The 24002-nt window shown below is 34.9% G+C and overlaps 1 protein-coding gene across 1 annotated transcript in view; it reads left to right on the top strand.

The window, feature by feature from the left end:
* The window catches only part of MALRD1 (MAM and LDL receptor class A domain containing 1), a gene marked incomplete at its 5' end in the record, with an annotated part of 573210 nt that overhangs the window by 269751 nt on the left and 279457 nt on the right, over positions 1-24002 (top strand). Inside the window, 2 exons of the mRNA XM_081051765.1 lie at positions 21010-21255; positions 23565-23722. Coding sequence (XP_080907891.1) covers positions 21010-21255; positions 23565-23722 — 404 coding nt within the window. The remainder of the gene's footprint in view (positions 1-21009; positions 21256-23564; positions 23723-24002) is intronic.

The raw sequence follows: 24002 nt of genomic DNA, 5'->3' as shown, positions 1-24002 counted from the left end.
ATATTTCTATACATGTACACACATATGAAAGTGCTTTGTAAGTTATCATGTGCTATGAAAATACTGGTTTGGATCTCAAACAAGATGGAGTTCATTCTTATCCATAAGTATGCTGTGAACCATGCCTCTCATAGTATTCCTGCCACTTTTCAATTGCTGGCAAGACATTTTCTATTCTCCATGTTTCTTCCATGCATCTTATTCTTCTTTTTAAGAGAGTATAGCACCCGACCTCTGCAAAGCCACCCCAGTGCTACTGGTGTCACCGATCTTTCATAGCATTCACTTATATAATTTACTTCTTCCACCAAGTATTGAATTCTATTGTTAATTAGTGAACTTCTAGTATAACTGTACATATACGTGGTTGCTATTTATAAACTCCATTAGGAGAGAGATGTAGTCTTTGCTTCTTATTATTTCTTGGTTTTTCTTCTGTTGTGACCTAGGATTTTATGCCATGAGCTATAATGAAAAAGAACACAAATGTCAGTGTTCAATCTATTTGGGTCGAAATCCCAGATCTGCCATTAACCAGCACTGTGAATTTGCACAAGTTAATTAATATTGGTAAACAATCAAGATAACATTTACTATTAAATATTGTGAGAATTAGAGATAATATATATGTAAAATGTCTGGCATTAATTGGCATTCAATTAATTTTGGGTATGATAATGAAATAATGACTATTAATGAATGTTTTACTTAAATTTATTTTGATGTAGTTATTTAAGTAGTGATTCATATTTACTTAAATTTATTTTGATATAGTTATTTAAGCAGTGATTCATTTTTTCTAAAACATCTTCTAAGCATTTATTTATATTTCAAAACATCCTGTTTTAACAACTATTTTAGAACTGGAAAAAAAAATTATTTATATAGAAAGGTTAAAGTAATTGATGAAGACCAGACTTTAAAATCACTAAAGGTCTGTGAACTGACCCCTTAATCTGGTGACATTAGGTAATATGCTTAGTTACATTATTTTGCCATGTATAATGCACTCCCATGTATAATGCAGACCCACGTTTTTAGCCAAAATTTTCAGGGGGAAAAATCTTTCATTTTAATTTTTTAATTCAAAGTTTTGTCTGTTTAAATTTAGGTACTTGTTTTTTGTATTATAAAGGAAGTTTAGCATTTATTTTTTAACATATTATGGTACAAGAAATTTTATGTAACAAATAATTACAAAACACAAGAACAGATACAAGATACAAGACATTTTATTTACCAGTAACAAATTTACAATATTTACACATCATAGAAGGCCAAGAGCTCTTCGTCGTTGCAAGTTCGTCGTTGCAAGTTCATCGTAAATTCAACAAAACTGAATATCGTATTCCAGGGTATTATTTTGCATATGGGTATCCTTATTGATTTCTAGTTACACTTTTAACTCATAAGCATAAATAATAGAATTAAAAGCATTCATATTAATACAAATTAGTACAACCTATCCTTATTTCCCCTCACAAATTTGGGCAAAAACGTGTCCATTAGACATGGCAAAATATGGTAACTGTTTTGCTTCTTGCAATTAGCCTTCTTTCACCAAAAGTAGAATTCATGGTGCTAAAATATCTGGCATTTGCATATATTCATCAAAACTATTTGGCCTCTTGATTATGCAGCAGAAAAATCTGAAAAACCGTGAAGTGTTGTTGTTTTTTTACATTGATTATTTGTTATTCACATATGTGTTTTCTTGTATTTTTCAAAACCTTCAGGAGGAAATGATTTGTGTTTACCTTTGACTACTTTTTTTTATTATTGTTAGTTTCAGGTGTACAAAACAATGTAATAGTTAGACATTTATACCCCACAAATGTGATAACCTCCCTCCCCAATCTACTACCCCTCTGACATTGCACACAACCGTTACATTTTCACTGTCTCTATTCCTTATGCTGTACTCTACTTCCTGTGACTATAAATAGATAAATAAATAAATACATACATAGATACATATATATATATAAAACTATAGTTGACATTCATTATTGTTCAGCTTCAGTTTCAGGTGTACACTGCTGTGGTCCAACACCTTACCCTAATAAGACAAGTGTCCATCAGATACCCTACAAAATCTTTACATTATTGATTATATTCCCCAAACTGTCTTTCATATCCCTTGGCAATCTTGTGGCAATCTTGTGGTTATTTATTGTGCTTTCTAACACCCTCATCTTTTCCCTCATCCCCACGCTGCCTCCCATCTAGCAACCCTCAGTTTTTCCGCTATATCTCTGTGACTCTTTCTGATTAGTTTGTTCATTTATTCTATTCTTTAGATTCCACATATAACTGAGATCATATGGTATTTGTCTTTCCCTGTCTGACTTATTTCACTTAGCATAATGTTCTCCAGGTCCATCCATGTTGTTGCAAATGGTAAGATTTCTTTCTTCTTTGTGGCAGCGTAATACTCCATTGTATAAATGTACCACAGTTGCTTAATCCAGTCATCTACCGATGGGCATTTCAGTTGTTTCCATGTCTTGGCTATTGTGAATAGTGCCGCAATAAACATAGGGTGTACATAATTTTTTTTGAATTAGTGTTTTGGATTTTTCTGGATAGATACCTACAAGTGGAATTGCTGGGTTATAAGGTAGTTAGTTCCATTTTCAGATTTTTGAGATACTTCCATGCTCATTTCCATAGTGGCGGCACCAATCTGCAATCCCGCCAACAGTGTACAAGGGTTCCATTTTCTCCACATCTTCGCCAGCACTTGTTGTTTGTTGATTTATTGGTAATAGCCATTTTGACTAGGGTGAGGTGATATCTCATTGCGGTTTTTATTTGCATTTCTCTAATGATTAGTGAGGTTAAGCATTTTTCATATGTCTCTTGGCCATCTGTATGTCCTCTCTAGAATAATGTCTCTTCACATTCTGTGCCCATTTTTTAAATTGGGTTGTTTGTTTGTTTTTTGGTGTTGAGTTGAATGAGTTTTTAATAAATTTCGGATATTAACCCCATATCACATGTATCATTGACAAATATCTACTCCTATTAAGTTCCTTCAGCCTTTTTTTGAACTTGTTTCCCAATGTATTCTAAGTAATTTATGATTACTCCATTTTCTTTTTAGAAATATTACATATGTGTGTGTATATATATATATGTATATATATATATATACAGAATGTTCCAAAAAATGTATACAAATGACTTGTATTCATGTTTTGTTATTGGTATATATTGAGTATTACAAATTTAATACAGTTTTTTCCTTTCTTAAAATGTATACATTTTTTTGTTCTCTCTCTCTCTCTCTCTCTCTCTATATATATATATATATATATACACACACATATATATGTATACATATATACACATATATATGTATACATATATACATACATATGTATGTTATACATATATATATGTATACATATATATGTATATGTTATATATGTATATACACATATACATACATATATATGTATGTTATATATACACCAGTAAATTTCAAGGAAAATTCAGCATTATCCCTTTGAGAGAGAACAGATGAATACAGCAATATAGACAATATTTGCCAATGCTTGATCTGCTGTGATAATGTCTTGGATATTTTATAGACTCTGAAGCGATTTATACTTCTCTCAAGCTCAGTTTTCTCATCTCTACCAAAGGGGTCATAGTCTCTGCATCTTCCTGTGAATAGAGAAGAGGACAATATAATATATGTTAATGTCCTATAAATATAATATTAAAGTTATTACTTAATATGCTGTCAGTTTCTCTCTTGCAAATAATAATAGGCCTTTATTCTGCCTCAAGCTTCTCTCCATTGCCCACTGAGTAGCTGGGTACATCATTTAGCCAGTTTGTCATGCCAAGAACCTAAAAGCAATTCTTAACTTCTCCCACTATGATTATACACTTTTTATATATCAGGAATTTCTATGGGCTTTAATCTTTAAAATATTTCCTAATTTTAGCAACTTTTCACCATCAACCCTGCTGCTACTCTAATCATAATGATAATAGTTCACATTTGTGAGTACTCCCTGTGTTCCAAGCACCACTTATTTCTTTTAATAACACTAGCATGAACCTACTTCATTGCCTGAACTGGCGACTGTAATAGCATCCTAATTGGTCTCCTACGCATTCCTGCCACTCTCTGTTGTCCACTTTCTATGTGCCAGCCAAATATTATTTTTTTAGATTTTATTAAGTGTTAACCAATTATCCCATTATTCTAAGCAAAAATTGCCATAGCTGCCCATCTCAGAGTAAAGCCAAAATTCTTATAATGGTCACAGCGCCTGCCTGCTGGACCCCTCTAATGTCCCTCCCACAAGTCAGAACTATGCTCATTAGGATCTAACCACATGGGCTCCTGGATGACCTTCCCTAACTTCAAACTCTATCCTACCATAGGGTTTTGACCTTGTGATTCCTTCAGACTACCTTGCACGGATTTCTCCTTTGCTTTATTTAGGTTCTCTACTCAAATGTTATTTCCTTAGAGATGCCTGCAGAGGACCACACGTCCTTTCACCCACACTCAATTTACTGTCACTCTCTCTGCATGCGTATCCCATCATTGTCTTTTTTCTCCACTGGAAATGAAACACCATGAAGACAAACACTGTCTTCTTAAATGCTATACACCCTGTGCCAGAGCAGTGTACCTGAGAAAAGGAGGTGGTTGTTCATTTTTTTTTAAATTAAAGTTTATTGGGATGACAATAGTTAGTAAAGTTACATAGGTTTCAAGTGTACAATTCTGTAATACATCATCTATATATCACATTGTGTGTTTACCACCCAGAGTCATCACCATATATTTGCTCCCATTTACCCTCATCTACCACACCCTCCCCCTTACTCTCTGGTAACCACTAAGCTATTGTCTATGTCTATGAGTTTTTGTTTCTTTATTTGTTTGTCTTATTCATTTGTTGCTTTCAGTTTTATATCCCACATATCAGGGAAATCATATGGTTCTCGACTTTCTGATTTATTTTGCTTAGCGTGATAATCTCTAGATCCATCCATGTTGCCGCAAATGGCACTGTTTCATCTTTTCTTATGGCAGAATAGTATTCTATTGTGTATATATACCACATCTTCTTTGGTTGTTTCCATGGCTTTGCCACCATGAATAAAGCTGCAATGAACATCGGAACACATATATCTTTATTTTATAAAGGAAAATAACTGAAACAATGACTTGAAAACTCTTGTGATACTTTGGTCTTATCGAAAGCTTGTTAATTCCCTTAGCTTTAGCTTTTTCTTTTCTTCTTTTCCTTCTCTTTCTCCTTCTCCTCCTCCCCGCCATCTCCTTCCCTCTTCCCTTCCCCTCTTTCTCCTGCTCCTCCTCCTCCTCCTCCTCCTCCTCCTCTTAACATGTACTTCACAATGTTAGAGATCAATGGGAGAAATTCTTTTTTTTTTTAATTAACGTTTGTTGGGGTGACAATTGTTAGCAAAGTTACATAGATTTCAGGTGTACAATTCTGTATTACATCGTCTATATTTGGATAAAGAAGTTATGGCATATATACAAAATGGAACACTATTCTGCCATAATTAAAGATGAAATACAGTGGTACCTCGGTTTCGAACATAATCCATTCTAGAAGACAGTTTGAGTTCTGAAACGTTCGAAAATTGAGGTACCACTGTAGTGCCACTTGTGATAACATGGATGGATCTTGAGATTATAATGCTAAGGGAAATAAGTCAGACAGAAAAAGTAGAGAACCATGTGATTTCACTGATATGTGGTATATAAAACTGAAAACCAAAAAAGAAATTTCTTTACAACACAGTGTCAGGGAGTGCTGTGTTTCTCCTAAGCAAATAGTCTGACTTTATCTTACAGATGCTGATTTTTATCATTCCTGTGCCTTCTTTTGATGATACTCTCAGAGTAATCCTTTGGCCCAATTATTATAACTCTACAAGATAATTTTAGTGTTCTAACTTGTATCTAGAGTCACTGTACTATTCCCTCTTTATCCACTGATTCAGTCAGTTTACCCATTTGGCCATTTCAATTCTTACTGAAAAGAAATAATATATAAAATATAATAAAATGTCCATATGCCAATCTCTGAAATCCCATTTTTCTATTTTTTGACATGTGTATCAGCTCATCAAACTTTAAGCTAAGAGACTAAATGACTTGTGCTGAGTACAAGAGGCTGGAGTTGGCCACATGAAATATTCGGTGCTTCTAACCAAGTTAACTCCTTCATCTGTTCATTCTCACACCTTCAAAGATGCTCCAACAATTCTAGACACAGTGCACTCAGGGCTCCCACATTCATGATTGTTGCTGCGCATTCAGTGTTAAACAAGGGGCTTCAGATATTCTCTTTTTCTTCCCTTTCCTGCATAGAGGAATGAAACAATCATACTTTTCCCATTATTGTCCTGAGAGTCCCTGGTGAGCACAGCAAGAAAAACAGGGGCATGATGCATGTATTCACAGCTCAAATCGACATGAGTTTGGGCTTTTAGCCTTTCCCTGGAGCATACTGGAGTGAAGTGGGTTAATCAAATGAGGTATTTGATAATATGAGATAAACTGCTCAGTCCTACCACACCATAATAGATGTCCCGTGTACCAGTGGTATTTACCTCATAGGATAATTTTGGTGATAATTTTGGTAACAATGCGCAGCAAACACCTACCACAGGGCTGGGCAGAAGTAAACATTTGATAATTCTATTATAAACTATTATTAATATATTGTTTGGTGCATGTTTAATTTAGTAAATTATATAAATTTAGAAAACTTTATGCCAGACACATACTGGATATTGTAACTTCAGAAATTGCATTTTAGCTTTCTTATCCTTAATTGCCATGTTTGAAATGGAGATAACTGGCGTTTCATACAATGTTGTTGTGAGGACTAGAGATAATATTCACAAAGTGCCTAGCATAAAGCACATCATATACAAGGTGATTCATAAATAGTGGTTACTGTTATGACTAATTTTACTGCTCACTGTAAAATTGCTCTTTGGTAGTTTTAAACTGTATCTTTTATGCATATACAAATTCGTGTATGTAATATTTTCAAACACATATATGAAATGTACATATATGTATATGTAAGTTATTCAACACACACATATATCATGTATATACACACACCCATGCACTCACATAGGCACAAATACCAAAAAACAATTTTACCCTAGTTAGATAATATATATTTTAAGGGAAGGGAACCCATATTCTAATCCTGTTTTAAAAGCATCTTATATTCTACTCACTATGAATGATATAAAGTCAAGAATATGTAAAATAAAACAAATTCAAAGGTGGTTTATCCAAATTAAATTTATAATGTATTGCACAAATGGGAGTTGTGTTTAGGCATACAAATACTGTGGCTTTATTTTGCTTCCTATTAATAGAATTTACGAGGTGTGACCATCAAGTTTATGAACTTGTTGCAACGATGTTGCTAACCTTTGTTGATATCAGAGGGATTATTCATTATGAATTTGTGCCAACTGGACAAACAGTTAACTAGGTTTACTGTTTGGAAGTGCTGAAAAGGCTGCATGAAAAATTTAGATGACCTGAACTTTTCGCCAACAATTCATGGCTCTTGCTTCACAACAATGCACCAGCTCACACGGCACTGTCTGTGAGGGAGTTTTTAGCCAGTAAACAAATAACTGTATTGGAACACCCTCCCCACTCTCCTGATCTGACCCCCAAGGCCTTCTTTCTTAACCTAAAGATAAAGGAATGGAAGACATTTTGATGACATTCAGGACATGAAGGGTAATATGACAACAGCTCTGATGGCCATTCCTCCAAAGAGTTCCAAAATTGCTTTGAAGGATGGACTAGGTGCTGGCATCGATGCATAACTTCCCAATGGGAGCACTTCAAAGGTGACCATGGTGATATTCAGCAATGAAGTATGTAGCACTTTTTCTAGGAAGAGTTTGTGAACTTAATTGTCAGGCCTCATACCTTAGATGGTCTGTTTTATTTTGCTCTTTGAATTACACAGAATGTGTTTAAATTACATCAGCAAGGTTTACAAATGGAAATCACTTTGTTATAGGATCAAATTATACAAGGGGAGTATTAAATTGGGACTGTGACTGTGGAATTCTGTATACACACACATACGTATAATCTTTGTTGAAATCTTTGTTGAAAGTATTGAAAATGTATATTTTGAACAAATTGAATAGCTGCTGTTATTTAAACCAAAAGAAAGAAACCCAGAAATGTTCGTCATTTTTATCATAGTAAATAGGTGATATCAGAGGGTAGTTGACTCTCTTCCTCTAATACCTTTAGTCTTGATATCTCAAGTTTATCAGTCTAAATACAGCCCTATCCCTTTCACTCTTGTCCACCTCTTCCAGTCAACCACGAAGAAATGTGCCCTTCTCCTTGCTTTATTTGGTTCATTCGTTTGTTTATTCGTTCATTGTTTTGTTCATTCAGCAATCTTGCAGTGAGCACTTTTGAAGTAAAGCCAATTTTTATCCCCCGTGGACCCTACATATTTTTGGTAGAGAGTCATTATGCAAATAACCAGGCAGACAACACTGAATGTTATTGAAGTCCTATGAAGAGACCTGCCTGGTATGACAAGAGGCTATAGTAGAGGGATTTGACCAATCAAGGTTTCTTGCAGGAAATAGAAATTTCACTGAAATCTGCAAGATTTTCAAAGAGAGAATTTTGGAGACAGGTGGGCCAGCCAGTGTAAAGTATCTGTGGTTGGAAGGAGCTCTAAGAAGGCTAGGAGGTTTGTGGTGGGGAGTTGAGGAGAAGCATGATAGTAGATGAGGATGGAAAGGTGAGTAGCACACACTTTGAGTGGATTCTATGTTGCATTAACAAATTTGGTCTTTACCCTAACTGTGATAGGAAGCCCATTAAGAACTTTCAAACAGGGTGGTAATCCAATTTGCATTTTGAAAACATCTCTCTGTTTATATTGTGAATTTCCAGAAAACCAGATGGACACAGGGCAATCAATGAGGAAGCTATTTTCATTAGTGAAGGAGAGAGATGAGTATTCTTTGACAGAAGGAAATCTTTTAAAAGATATTCGAAAAGTTTGATGGGAAGGTGGTAGTGACTGAGTGATGGAAATGAGGGAGAAACAGGGATCAAGAATGACTACTGGATTTCTCCTGAATCCTCCTTTATTACTATTCACCTTCCCTTTTCGTTCTACCTTTTGCAACTCATGATCTACTATACGTTTAGTATAGAGATCAGATATTTTCTCAGAACATTTCCTTCTTTATATCTCCTTTTCTAAACTGATATTTGGTTCTCCCTTAGTTTCAATATTTCTTCCACAGCCACCTGGAGTGGAAAATGTCCCATCTTCCACTTCCCATAAAACTATATGTCCAAAAGACTATTCATGTTTTTGCCATTTGTTCCAAAACAATACTCATTAAAGAAGCTTTAGACTGTTTTAGATTCCCCAACTGTAACTGTACTACTTCAACTATTTCAGATTCATCAAAGGTGTAAAATTAAAAATAAAATGAAATCATACAGTATTAGAAAAAAATATGGGATAACTTTATTTAATATTGGATTGTCAGAAATTATAAAAGGAAAGGTTGGCAAATTTGACTCCATAAAAGTACAAAACATAATTTTCCTAAAGTTATTTTTGATCTTGAGATATATCCCTGGGTCATACTTCTAGCTCTAGCTCTGTCTCATGGCAGCAACTCCCTTCATGATGTCTTAGACCAAACCTTAGATCCTGAAATCTTCTATCAGTTATACTAAAAGACAATGAAACATTATTGTATTTTGAATTTTCTGACAGCAAAAATAATTCAGTGAACTGTCTTTGTGTTATCCCTGATAGTTGAATTTAAAGCTTCAGAAAACAATGATTTAAAAATAGACACATAGATCAATGGAACAGAATAGAGAGTCCAGAAATAAATCCATGCTTATATGCCCATTTAATCTACGACAATGGAAGCAAGAATGTACGATGGGGTAAAGACAGTCTGTTCAATAAATGGTGCTGGGAAACATGGAGAGACACATGCAAGAAAATGAAGCTGGACCACCTCCTTACACCATATACAAAAATAAATTGAAAATGCTTAAAGACTTAAATGTAAGATCTGAAACCTAAAAGAAAAGAAAAGAAAATATAATATTTCTAAAAGAAAATATAGGAAGAAACTTCACAGACAATACCCGGAGTAAGATTTTTACTAATATATCCCCTCGTGTGAGGGAAGTAAGAGAAAAAATAAACACGTGGGATTACATCAAACTAAAAAGTTTTTTCACAGCAAAGGAAACCATCAATAAAACAAAAAGGGATCCTACTGAATGGGAAAAGATATTTGCCAATGATATATCTGATAAGGGGTTAATATCACAAATGTATAAAAAACTCAACTCAACTCCAAAAAAACAACAACCCAATTAAAAAATGGGCAGAGGACATGAAGAGACATTTTTCTAAAAATGACATACAGATGGCAAACAGACATATGAAGAAATGCTCAACCTCACTAACCATCAGAGAAATGCAAATAAAAACTACAATGAGCTATCATCAATAACCACAAAATGGCTATCATCAATAAATCAACAAACAACAAGTGCTGGCGCGGATGTGGAGAAAAGGGAACGCTTGTGCCCTGTTGGTGGGATTGCAGATTGGTACAGGCACAATGGAAAACAGTATGGAGCTATCTCAGGAATCTGAAAATAGAACTACCCTATGATCCAGTAATTCCACTCCTAGGCATCTATCTGGAGAAATCCAAAACTCCAATTCAAAAATCTGTATGCACTCCTATGTTTATTGAAGCACTATACACAATAGCCAAGACATGGAAACAACCGAAATGTCCATCGGTCGATGACTGGATTAAGAAACTGTGGTACGTTTATACAATGGAGTATTACGCAGCCATAAAGAAGAAAGAAATCTTACCATTTGCAACAACATGGATGGATCTAGAGAACATTATGTTAAGCGAAATAAGCCAGAAAGAGAAAGACAAGTACCATATGGTCTCACTTATACGCGGAATCTAAAGAAAAGAATAAGTGAATGAACTAATCAGAAACAGTTCTGGGGACAAAGAGGAAAAACTGAGGGTTGTTAGATGGGTGGGGGGGTGGGGATAAGGGGGAAGGTGAGGGAATTAGAAAACAGTCGGTAACCACAAAATGGCCTCAGGGTTTTTGAAAAATAATTTCGGGAACATAATCAATAATGTTGTAAAGATTTTGTAGGGTATCTGATGGACACAAGTTCCATTTGGGAGACCACCTCAGGGAAGATGTAGATGCTTGATTAATGTACTGTACACCTGAAGCTGAACAATAATGAATGCCAACTATAATTTTATATATATAATGTGATGGCTAGGTGCGATTTTGGAGGGATACTGGATGGGGGGGTGGGGAAGGGGGGTCCACAGTGTGAGGGATATAAATGATGAACGTCTAAGTATTACCTTGTCTTGTGCACCTGAAACTAATAATAATAAAATAAATAAATAAATAAAAGAAAACAATGATGTTTAATTATTAAACTCACTACCTTACTTTTCTAAATATTATAACTGGAAACTCAAAGTATATAAATTTTTCAAAACCAAGACATCAGAAATTTCCTCCGGTCAGAATCATTAAGGAATATTTATTCTTACAGGTGCCTCTGGACTTCCTGTTCTATTGCTTTTCCAATGTAGAATTCGAATCAGTTGAACATTAGCATGTAATGTTAGCTTAACATTTCTTAAATGGTAATATTAAAATTGGATAATTTAAAAATTGAGGCATAAACCATTCTTTCTGGAAATATCATTTGAATGAATGTGAGTGGTACCTTTGTCAGTGTAAATTTAGTCATGAGGATCAAGACTGTAGAAACTGTTCTTTGAATATTTGCATATAGTTACTATTTGGAATGAAGAAGATGGAGGCTGTAGAAACAGTATTTGGACTAATTTGCAATTTGTTTCCAGTTGAGGACTGAGCCTAGGGCTAGTAAGCATTGCCCAGGAAACATAAACATAGAAAACTGCTCTTCTTTGAACTAGAGCCTCAGCCATATTGGATCACGCACTACATTTTGCAAGCCAGTTGGAACTACATTTGGCCTTTCTCCTTAAAGCCTGGAGATTTCTCTTCTGTCTAGACTTCCTTCCTTGCTTTCCTTTTTCTTTTCCTTCATGCAAATCACAATTTTTCTACTTGTCTTTTGGTCAATTCCTTGAGGCCATTGCCATCTATTTTACATAATTTCTTTATATTTTCTCCTTCCATGCTAACATTAGAAGTAGATCCCACAGCACCTTCATAGTTTCAAGATTTTGCTGCAAATTGCTAAGGAGAAAAATAAAAAGACTTAAAAAATAACAAATATGACAGCCTTTCAAATGTTTCAGGATCTCCCAAAGCATCTGCTCTGACTTTTTTTTTTTTTTTTACCTACCTAAGAAAGTAACCTGAAGGGTTTTATTTTCTATCCTCACATCACATAGAAGGGTTAGCTACCCCTCTGAACTTTCTTGCCACATAAACAGAATTGCACAATGAGAAAAAGAAGAGCAACCTCTGCCATTCAGGACTTGGCTTGTTCTATTAGATAGGCCTTGGTGCTGCAATGAGCTGGTGATTCTCCTGTTGAACATAAACAATTTCACAGAACATAAACATCAGACAAAGCCGCTCTGGGCCCATGATGGACCGAGATAAAAACAAGATCACTTTGTAATTGTGCCTGAACATTGATAAAACACCAACATTATCTCAGCCAAAAGAATGACCCACATTCCCCTATCCAGATTCACATGAGTAACAACTGTTGTAGCCAATTATAACTCTAGCCTATCTTAGTCTTCCCTTTCTTAGATAGGAAATATTAGGATGCCCAATCATAGAATTAGCCCTGCTTCCTGAGAGCATCTAATCAGAGCAAAACTCTGCTTGGACCACTCCCAAAATAATCGAACCAAAGTTCTAATCCTGTGATAAGTCATTTATACCCTCTTACTGAATGGCCCCATGGTCCCTCGTGGTATTTGTTCTCCATCTCTGCAACAACTAATAAACCCAATTTGTTCAACTACAGATGTGAGCCTGGGAGTCTTTGGCTGGAGGACGATAAGAGAGAGAAAATGGGGACAAGATTGTGGGGTACCTGTGACCCATTTTAAGGATTTTGACTTTGACTCTGAGTGCGATGGAATGCCCCCATTGGAGGGTTTTATTTTTTTTAACTTTTAATTTTTTTTATTTTAAAAAATTCTGTAATACCTTTCAATTCACAAAACATCACGAGAACTATACAGAAAATTTATACAGATTCACAGACTATTATCACCTTGCCCATTTTTTCTATATATCATCTTACTTTCTTCTGCATCATTTCTGAGTAAGTTGCAGACACCATTAAGTCTCTTTGCCTCTAAATCATAGTCTGTTTTCTAAAATAGAGGACATTCACTTACATGTATAATGATCCAATCAGGAAATTTAACACTGATACAATGTTTTTGTTCCATTTATAAGCCTCATTCAAACTTCACTAATTGCCCCCAAAATGTCCTTGTAGTAATTTTTGTTTTTTAATTGGTTCTGGATCCAATCAAGGATCATGTACTATATATCTTTGGATTGCTTTAATCTACAAGTACTCAGCCTTTGTCTTTCTTGACATTGACATTTTTGAAAAGTACAGGCCTTTTATTTTGTGGAATATCACCAGTTTGTGTTTGTTGATTTCTCCTTATAATTAGATTCTGTTTATGCATTTTTTGGGAAATATGACATACCAACTTGTCACCATTTTTGAAAATCAGTCAATCATATGTTTGTGAGTATATTTCTGAGCTAAATATCTTGATCTACTGATCAGTCTGTCTAATATATAAGTCAATACCAACAATGTTAATTATTATAGCTTTATATTATTTGTTAAAGTTAGGTGCTATAAGTCTGCCAACCATTTAGCTAATCTAGGTACTTTGAATTTCCACATACATTTTAGGATCATTTTGTTAATTTTTACTAAATCCTGATGAAATTTTGATTAAAACTATATTTTAATTATAGATAAATTTTTAGAAAGTTGAGTTCTTAATAATATGGAGATTTACGATCCATAAACCTAATACATATCTCCATTTATTTAGGGTCTCTTCTTCTGTCAGTGTTTTATAGTTGTCAGTGTAAAGGCCAGGCATCTGTTTTGTTCACTTTATCCCTAAAATATCATGTTTTGGGATGCTATTTGTAAAAAAAATTCAGACTCCAATTGTTATTTCTAGCATATGGAAATGTAATTGATGTTATATATTGATGAAACATAATCTTGTTAATCTTACTTGTTAGTCAAAATAGCTTTTTATAGATTTTGTAGAATTGTAGGTGAACACATTGAACATATCTGTGATAGCTGCTTTATCTTCTTTGTCTGTTAATCACATCATCTCTGTTGTATGTATATTTGCTTCTAATGACTAAATTTTCTCCTGGTTATAGATCACATTTTCCTACTTCACTTGCTAGTAATTTTTAATTTGAGGGTAAACATTGTGAATTCTATGTTGCTGAGTGCTAAAATTTGCTATATTCCTTTAGAAAGCATTGCGTTTTGTTCTAAAGCCACTTAAGTTGCGTACAGTTCTATTTTGTCCCTTTAATGCTTATTTTTAAGGTTTTTCTTTTGTTTTTTTTTTTTTTTTTTAGTTTTTGGTTTTGTTTTTTACAGGTTTAGGACAGAAGTCAGCAATTTTTTCAGCAGTATTTTTCTTTAAATTTAAGGGAAAGTTTATTTAGTCTTCTTTTCAAAGCAATCTAGTTTAAACACAAGGTTAGTTTAAGAGGAGAATATGTTCAGAGAATGAATGTGTCTAGTTTTGTTGGCTATATAGTCTTGATTGCAACTACTCTGCTGCCATTTTAGTATAAAAGTAACCATAAATAAAATGTAAACAAGTGGGCATGGCTAAGTCCCAATAAAACAATTTGCTTAACACAGGTGGTAGGCCAGATTTAGTCCTAAAACTATAGTTTAACAATCCATGGTCTAGATTCTATATTCTTCTAGAGTTTTCTTCCCCCAATACTAAAGTCTACCCTTTTTGGAGTGCCTACTGAATACCCTGCTTATCTACCAAAGACTCTTCACTCTACACTAAAATGGCAGCAGAGTAGTTGCAATCAAGACCATATAGCCAACAAAAGTAAACACATTCATTCTCTGAACATATTCTCCTCTTAAACTAAACTTGTGTTTAAATTAGATTGCTTTGAAAAGAAGACTAAATAAACTTTCCCTTAAATTTAAAGAAAAATACTGCTGAAAAAATTGCTGACTTCTGTCCTAAACCTGTAAAAAACAAAACCAAAAACTAAAAAAAAAAAAAAAAAAAAAAAAGAAAACTTAAAAAATTAAAGGGACATAATAGAACTGTACGCAACTTAAGTGGCTCTAGAACAAAACGCAATGCTTTCTAAAGGAATATAGCAAATTTTAGCACTCAGCAACATAGAATTCACAATGTTTACCCTCAAATTAAAAATTACTAGCAAGTGAAGTAGGAAAATGTGATCTATAACCAGGAGAAAATTTAGTCATTAGAAGCAAATATACATACAACAGAGATGATGTGATTAACAGACAAAGAAGATAAAGCAGCTATCACAGATATGTTCAATGTGTTCACCTACAATTCTACAAAATCTATAAAAAGCTATTTTGACTAACAAGTAAGATTAACAAGATTATGTTTCATCAATATATAACATCAATTACATTTCCATATGCTAGAAATAACAATTGGAGTCTGAATTTTTTTTACAAATAGCATCCCAAAACATGATATTTTAGGGATAAAGTGAACAAAACAGATGCCTGGCCTTTACACTGACAACTATAAAACACTGACAGAAGAAGAGACCCTAAATAAATGGAGATATGTATTAGGTTTATGGATCGTAAATCTCCATATTATTAAGAACTCAACTTTCTAAAAATTTATAATTAAAATATAGTTTCCATCAAAATTTCATCAGGTCAAAGGTATCTGGCCCAATGTAAACTCTTGTAATTTCAGCTTATAACTCCTACTTATTTTTCTCTTAGAAGTTGTTCTCTGTCTCTCTTTGTGTATTTTACCCTACAAACATGAAAATTAAAACTCTGCTGAAGACTCAAGCATATTCTCTGGATATATTTCTCTACATAGCTCCTGTCTCTTTATCATTCTAGCCATCCCAGAATCTGGCTCCTCATTTCAGTGCAGCCCCAGTTTTTGCTAAGCTGACTCTTTAGGAGCTACAGTCCAAAAAGTGCCTCAAGGAGAAATGTGGGATGATTATAGGGTGCCTGTCTTCCCTTTCTCTAAAACAATCACAGTCCTGTGCTTCCTATTCAGTTACCTGAAAATATGTATTTCATATATTTTGCCCATGTTTCTAGTTGTTTGTGGCCGCAGGTAATTTCATACATTCTTACTCTTTCATAATGTGTAGATGCTAGGAGCAAAGGTCTTTTTATCACTTATTTTGGTGCTGAAATTGTCTTTGATTTGGCCAATAAGTTCCTCAAATATTGATGTTTTAAATCTTTCATTATCATACCATAATTTTTTGAGCACTTTATTATTTTCTATTACCAAAACAAACAAACAAAAAAACCCAGGCTCATCTTGAACTTTCTTTTCCTCAGCCCTCAATATACCATTTTGCAAGAAGATCTGGTTTCTTACAATGGGCAATAGTATTTAAATATAGTAGATTTGGGGGCAGATGAGTGACATTTAATTTATGTTAAAATATCACCATGGTTATTTATTTTAATGGACCATATGGGGCAAGAGTAGGGCACAAAGGTCAGGAAAGAAAGCATTGAAATGAAATCACACGAAATGATAGTGGCTCAAACCAAAATAGTAACAGTAGAGGTAATGAGATATATTGTACTCGTAGGACTAATAATTAGTAGTACTAAAGATTATACGTGAGTTATGCGATAAAAATTATATATTATCATTACAGCTCCTAGAGCTTGGGACCATCCGCAGTTACAAGATGGACTTTCATCCAATTTTGGTTTAAGTGTTAAAACTGATGGCCCTACATACACACCAAGAGAGTTTTAAAATGTCTGTTACTCACATAATGAGGCTTTATGGGATATTAGGGTAGCGTCCAGGTATGTCCAAAAGTAATTTTGGAGAACAAGGAAAGGAAACTGGAATAGAGTTTTATGGTGTTTAGGAATGGGCCCAAGGTGAGAAATCCTGTGCACAGGTAGAGGATTGGTGGTTTGAACCTGCTGTCAACAGGGGATGTACCTGGCCTTTCTCTTCCGCTTTTCCGGATGTGCACACAAGGGGAAGAGCTGTCAGTAATCAAGTCGAACTTCAAAAAGTGGAGTCAGACTTTACTACACAGAGCTCCTTGTAAGATTGTTGTTTTTTGTTGTTGTGTTATTTTTTCCCTCCGAGTAACTGGAGTTATAGAATCGCCATTAACACAGATGAAGGAAGACTGTTCAATGGGAAAGTTTGACAGGGAAGATTTGGAATTTGGATTTAAGTGTGTTGAGTTTCAGACATTTCTAAAATTTGCACTGGAGGTTTTAAATTTTTATAATTTATTCTTTTTTGAGTTGCCTATTAAAATATTTTCCCACGTATGTATTTTTTATTAAATCTATTGGGGTAACATTGGTGAATAACATTATATAAATTTCAGGTGTACAACTTTATAGCACCCCATCTGTATACTTGATTGTGTGCTCACAACCAGAAGCCTAATCTCCTTCTGTCACCATATTTGAGCCTCCTTTTCCTCCCCGCAACCCCCTTTCCCTCTGGTCACCATCACTCTGTTGTTTGCATCTGTGAGCTTGTTTTGTTTGTTTGTTGCTTTTTATACCCCACGTAATTTATTCTTTTTTACAAAACTAAACTGTCCACCAGGAGGGTCACTGCCTAATTTAAACAACATTTAGTTTTGTAAAAATCAAAGTTATACAATTTTTTAAGACCTTTAATATCAGAATCACTTAAAGATTTATACCTTACCATTAGATAGCTGATTTCTTTGGGAAAACACAACAGGCTGGGAAAATAACTTGGAAATAGGTGAGTAACATTAGTTGATATTTTCCCTTGATATTTGTCAATAAATGTTGTGCATTTTTTATGGCTAAAATGCATTATAGCAGTGAAACTTTATTTACTTTTTTAAATTAAAGTTTATTGGGGTGACAATTGTTAGTAAAGTTACATAGATTTCAGGTGTACAATTCTGTAATATATCATCTATATATCACATTGTGTGTTCACCACCCAGAGTCAGTTCTCCTTCCATCACCATATATTAGACTTCATTTACTCTCTTATAGAGCCCCTCTCCCCCCTTACCCTCTGGTAACCCCTAAACTATTGTCTGTGCCTATGAATTTTGTGTTTTTTTCAATTAGTTTATTGGGGTGACAATTGTTAGTAAAATTACATAGATTTCAGGTGTACAATTCTGTATGACATCATCTATAAATCCCATTGTGTTCACCACCCAGACTCAGTTCTCCTTCCATCACCATATATTTGATCCCCCTTACCCTTGTCTACCACTCCCCTCCCCCCTTACCCTCTGGTAACCACTAAACTATTGTCTGTGTCTATGAGTTTTTGTTTCTCATTTTCTTGTCTTTTTCTTAATGTGGAGGGCTTTCTGTTCAAAAATAATATTGTTTAATATTTGAATTATTATATTTTAAAATTATGCAGCTATTGTTTTAGAAATGTAAAACTTAATCATTTCGATTATTCTAAAATATTAGACATATAGGTAGTATAATATATTGGAGTTTGTAATGTGTCTCTATTTAGAAACGTGTCCAAATGATTTTCTTGTTTGTTTTAAAAGAATTAGATTTTAGCTTGATTTAGTCACTTTGGAGAAAAGCATCTTCAGAACAAGTTTGTTTTTACTGCTTGAACAACTTGGAATTGACAGAATCAATACAAATGCCAACTTATACGAAATTAAATGATCTAGTAATTTTTCAGGTTCTCAACAGTCCCATGAGAAATAATGCACCTAGCAGTCAACACCACCATTTCTATTCCCTGGTGGTCTTGTGTGTTGTGATAGCTGACCTGTTCTTTTTTTCAAGCTGTGGATTTAAAAACTAATGTTGTAGACATTAGACCTGGGTCCAAACTCCATCTCTGCTGTTGAAAATCAGCAAGTCATTTAATATCTGTAATCCTCAGTTTTCTCATCTATAAGTGAGAGGGTTAGTGCAAATGATCTCCATTCCTGTGTAGCTCAAAAATGCTTTAATGTGCTGATTCTGAGTCAAGCTCTGTAATTGAAACATTAGAGGTCTTGTGCCTTACCCCCAATCTGCTAAAACTGAACCGGGCACCTAAGGAAAAACAGTTTAATCTCACACTGCAAAAAAGGGAAATACTAGCAGTTAACCCAGAACAGAAAATTATGTTAGACACAGAATGTATGGTTGAAACTTATTTTCAAAAGCTTTGCAAGTGCAAAGGCCATTTCATTATGCAGTGTTGAACAAGCCGTCCAGGAACAGTTTAGTGCACAAAATGGCTACAAGCCTTCAGAACACCAGTTTTCTCCCCAGTGGCTTCTACATGGCATTGCATTCATCTTCTCCCACTTCGTGTCTCTTAGCTATCTATTTTCTTAAATGTGAGACTGATCCAGGACAAAAAAGCTTCTATATGAGACTTTATTAGCAGGAGATTCCAGCTCTCAGAACACCTTCCAACAGATCCCTGAACCACCCCCTACCTCTAATCTACACCAACCCTCAACCACCAGACAGCTTGCTTCAGACCGTGGAAGCTACCACCAAGAAGTAAAGTAGGGAGTGGAGTTATAACTTCCTCTACCTGGCAGAGGGAAAGGAAGAAAATTCCTGACACGAGGCAGTCACAGAGCAAATGTGAAGCTCATGTCCCAAGTTGGATCTCTGAACCACTTTTCCTAGTGAAATATTGTTGCCCATGGTTCTATTGTAATATTGGCGCAGGATAATAATAATACGTTGACTGTGCATATTCAACTGTTTTATCATTTGCAAAGCACTTTATTTCACTCATTCATTTGACTAATATTTGCTGATCACCTAACTAAGGGATAAGTACTGTTCTAGACATTGGTGATATAAACAGTAGTCTTTTAATTAGCTTAACTTCTCTAGGTTTTACTTTTTTTTCCCCTCTTTTTAGATAGGGAAACTAAAGCTCATCGAGTGTATGATCAACACATACAACTGATAAATGCCAGCATCTGAATTCAAACGCAGGTCTTCTAAAGCTTTGTTCTTTATCTTAAGCTTTGTGAAAAAAAAATCTTTATGCTTGACCTTGCTTTGTAGGGAAATTGCTTCTAAAATTCAACACAATTGACAAATAAGTATGCATTTTGGAGAAAAAGCTGGTGGATAGTTAGATATTACTTATATATCCACGCCCCTGCTTTTGAAGAAATATCGTATGTATGATTGGCTTCTGATAAATATTGGAGCGCATGGATGGTAATGGAATGTACTTCCAAATGCCCCATAATACTTAAGCTCTAGTGCCCTAAATATTTTGTTTCGGGGTAAAAAATTGGAAAGCCCCACTTTGGCTTTTAGGTGTAATTTACATCCTGGAACATAGCTTATAAGAAATGCTGCATTTGAGGAGACTTGGGATGCTTTTCTAGATTAATAAAATTACATATTATGTATATATATATATATATATATATATATATATATACACATATATATGTATATATATATGTATACACACACACATATAGTGACTACAGAGGTTTAGGAGAGAGAGTTAGTGATCAGATAACTCAAACTCAGAAGAACACCAGTTTCTTTACATATTAAAGTGAATCCACTCTTCCTACCTTTTAACTTCACTAATGTGTTAGTACTGCTTCCTCATCCATTTTTTTGTTGTTGTTTTTTTGTGTTTCAGGTTACTGCCCACTTGGCTATCGGGAATGTCAGAATGCCAAATGTTTTAAACCAGAGCAAAGCTGTAATTTTATAGATGACTGTGGAGATTATACTGATGAAAATGAATGTGGGAGCTCCTGTACTTTTGAAACAGGCTGGTGTGGCTGGCAAAACTCCCTGGCTGAAAACTTTGATTGGATTTTGGGGTTTGGCTCGCATCAAAGCCTAAGGCCTCCCAAAGACCACACACTTGGAAATGAAAATGGTAGGTTGTGAGGTTGTTACAGTCACTCTAATCATATTCGCATGTGTACCATGCTGTCCCTCCTGATAGCAAGTGGAGAGACTACTGTGGTGCCACGGCAAGTAAGTCAGACATTTAGTGAGTGTATTTGTCTTCTAGGACTGCCATAGCCAAGTGTCACAGACTAGATAGCATCAACAGCAGACATTAACTGCCTCACAGATTGGGGCTAGAAGTCTGAGATCAGGTGTCAATCGGAATGGTTCCTTTTGAGGGCTGTGAGGGAGAATTGTTTGTTCCATGCCTCTCTCCTAGATTCCAGTAGACTCAGACCTCCCTTGCAGATGGTATTCTCCTTGTGTCTTTGCATTGGATTCCCTCCATTCATGTCTGCCTCTGTGTCTAAACCTCCCCTTTTAGTTAGGATGCAGCCATTTTGAATTAGGGCCCAACCTAATGACCCTATATTAACTTGATCATTGACAAAGACACTATTTTTAAATGAGGTCACATTACGGTGACTGGAGGTTAGAACTTCAGCATCTTCAAAAGAATACTATTCAACCCATAACAGTGAGCAATCAAAGCACGATATTATTTTGATAATTATAGATAGATAATGTATGCTGCCAGCATCAAGTACCTCTCATAAATGGCACACACTTTTAGTCAATAACCCTGAATTCTGACATTCATTTGATCTTTTCAGATTCTCAGAATCCTCATCTGTCAAATGGAGATAAAAAAAAATCTGCCCTGTGTGCCAAACAGGGCTTGTAGAGATCAAATTAGGTGATGTATATACAGGGAACGCAGTTTCAAAGCTACAGAGGTGCTATGCACATGTCACTATAAGATCACATATGTTAAAAGTGTTGGGCATGGTTCATTTTTGCAATGAGGAGCTGAGGTCAAGCCTCTGACTTATTGGTCAAGGGACAAAGGACATTAGTTGAATACAGCAGGAGCCCTGAATTCCTGGGTGCTTCAGAGTAGGAAAAAGATGTCTAAATATTGAAATTCCAAACGCCTATAAACAAACAAAGCTCTTTAAGCCAGCTTGACCAAGTTAGAGAAAAGAAGGTCTAAGCTCCATCCAAATACTCAGCTCTACATATATAAAATGTTTTGGATATTTATAAGCACAAGTATAAAACAATACTTTCCTGTCATGTTGCATACCGTGTTTTCTCGAAAATAAGACCTAGCCAGACAATCAGCTCTAATGCGTCTTTTGGAGCAAAATTTAATATAAGACCCAGTATTTATTATATTATATTATATTATTTTATATTATATTATATTATATTATATTATATTATATTATATTATATTATATTATATTATATTATATTATATTATATTATACCGGTCTTATAGTAAAATAACACTGGGTCTTATACTAATTTTTGCTCCAAAAGATGCATTAGAGCTGATGTTCCACCTAAGTCTTTTTTTTGGAGAAACATGTTGTTAACATTCTCGGTATTTTACTTATGTATTCAACAGATGAATGAATTTTTTGAAGTTCATTTATTTGTATTTCATAGATAATCTTTGTGTTGTTTTACAATAACTGGATAGTTTGAGGGGTCCATTAAATGGTTTCTATAACTATCTTGTAGATTCAGTGTCATAAATATCCCTTCAGATCAGTTAATCTGCATACTGAGATGTACTTTGCTAAATGAATGCAGTTGGAAATTGTTCTGTGAGTGAGCTAGAGGCAAGGATGTTAGATTTCCTTCCTGTTTCAAGTGGAAATGCCTTTGGCATCCCAGATCATATGAAATGTAATTAAAAACTCTAAACATTCATCCATCGATGGACACCTAAGTGTCTTCCGTATCTTGGCTATTGTAAATAATGCTGCAATAAACATAGAGGTTAATATTATCTTTTTGAATTACTGGTTTCATTTTCTTCAGATAAATACCCAGAAAAAGAGTTACTGGGACATATGGTAGTTGTAGTTATAATTTGTTAAGGAACTTCCACACTGTTTTCCATAGTGGCTGCACCAATTTGCAATCCTACCAACAATGCACAAGGGTTCCCTTTCTCCAATCCTTGCCAATACTTGTTATTTTTTGTTTGTTTGTTTGTTTGTTTCTTTTTTCATGATAGCCATTCTGACAGGTGTGAGGTGATACCTCATTGTGGGTTTGATTTGCATTTCCCTGATGGTTAGTGATGTTGAGCATTTCATTTATCTGTTGGCCATTCATATATCAACTATATTTTAATTAATAAAAACTGTATGATGGAAAAGCTAAAACAGTCCCTTCATTGTTATTTCTGTCCTATCTGAATCCTGTCCTTGTTCCTAGGGCACTTCTTGTATTTGGAGGCTACCCCAGTGGGCCTTCGTGGGGAAGAAGCACACCTCAAGAGTGCTGTATTCCCAGAATCCAGTGCTACCTGCACCATGAGCTTCTGGTATTTCATATCTGCAAAAGCCACGGGGTCCATTCAAGTTATCATCAAGGTAGGATCTTCGCCAGTGATGCCTCTGAGTTTAGTGAAGTTTCCTACAGCTAGCTCATGGCTAAAAGGAGCTTATTACAACTTTGTTAGCTGGGCCACAGGAAGCCTACTTTAGCTGCTGCTTGGGGTTTAAATGCTCTGTGGAATTCAGTAAGCTGGGCCTGGGGACCAGCTCTGAGCTTATCGTCAACCCTGTGATTATGACCGAATCCCAGAGACTCCACTTAAGTTTCTTCTTTCTGCTTAGGTATTCTTTTCCCTATCCTTCTCAGTAAAAGAAC

Source organism: Rhinolophus hipposideros, assembly GCF_964194185.1.
Source record: "Rhinolophus hipposideros genome assembly, chromosome: 1".
Taxonomy (NCBI): Eukaryota; Metazoa; Chordata; class Mammalia; order Chiroptera; family Rhinolophidae; genus Rhinolophus; species Rhinolophus hipposideros.
Note: the sequence above shows the minus strand (reverse complement) of the source record. Positions and strands in the feature narration are given on the sequence as shown.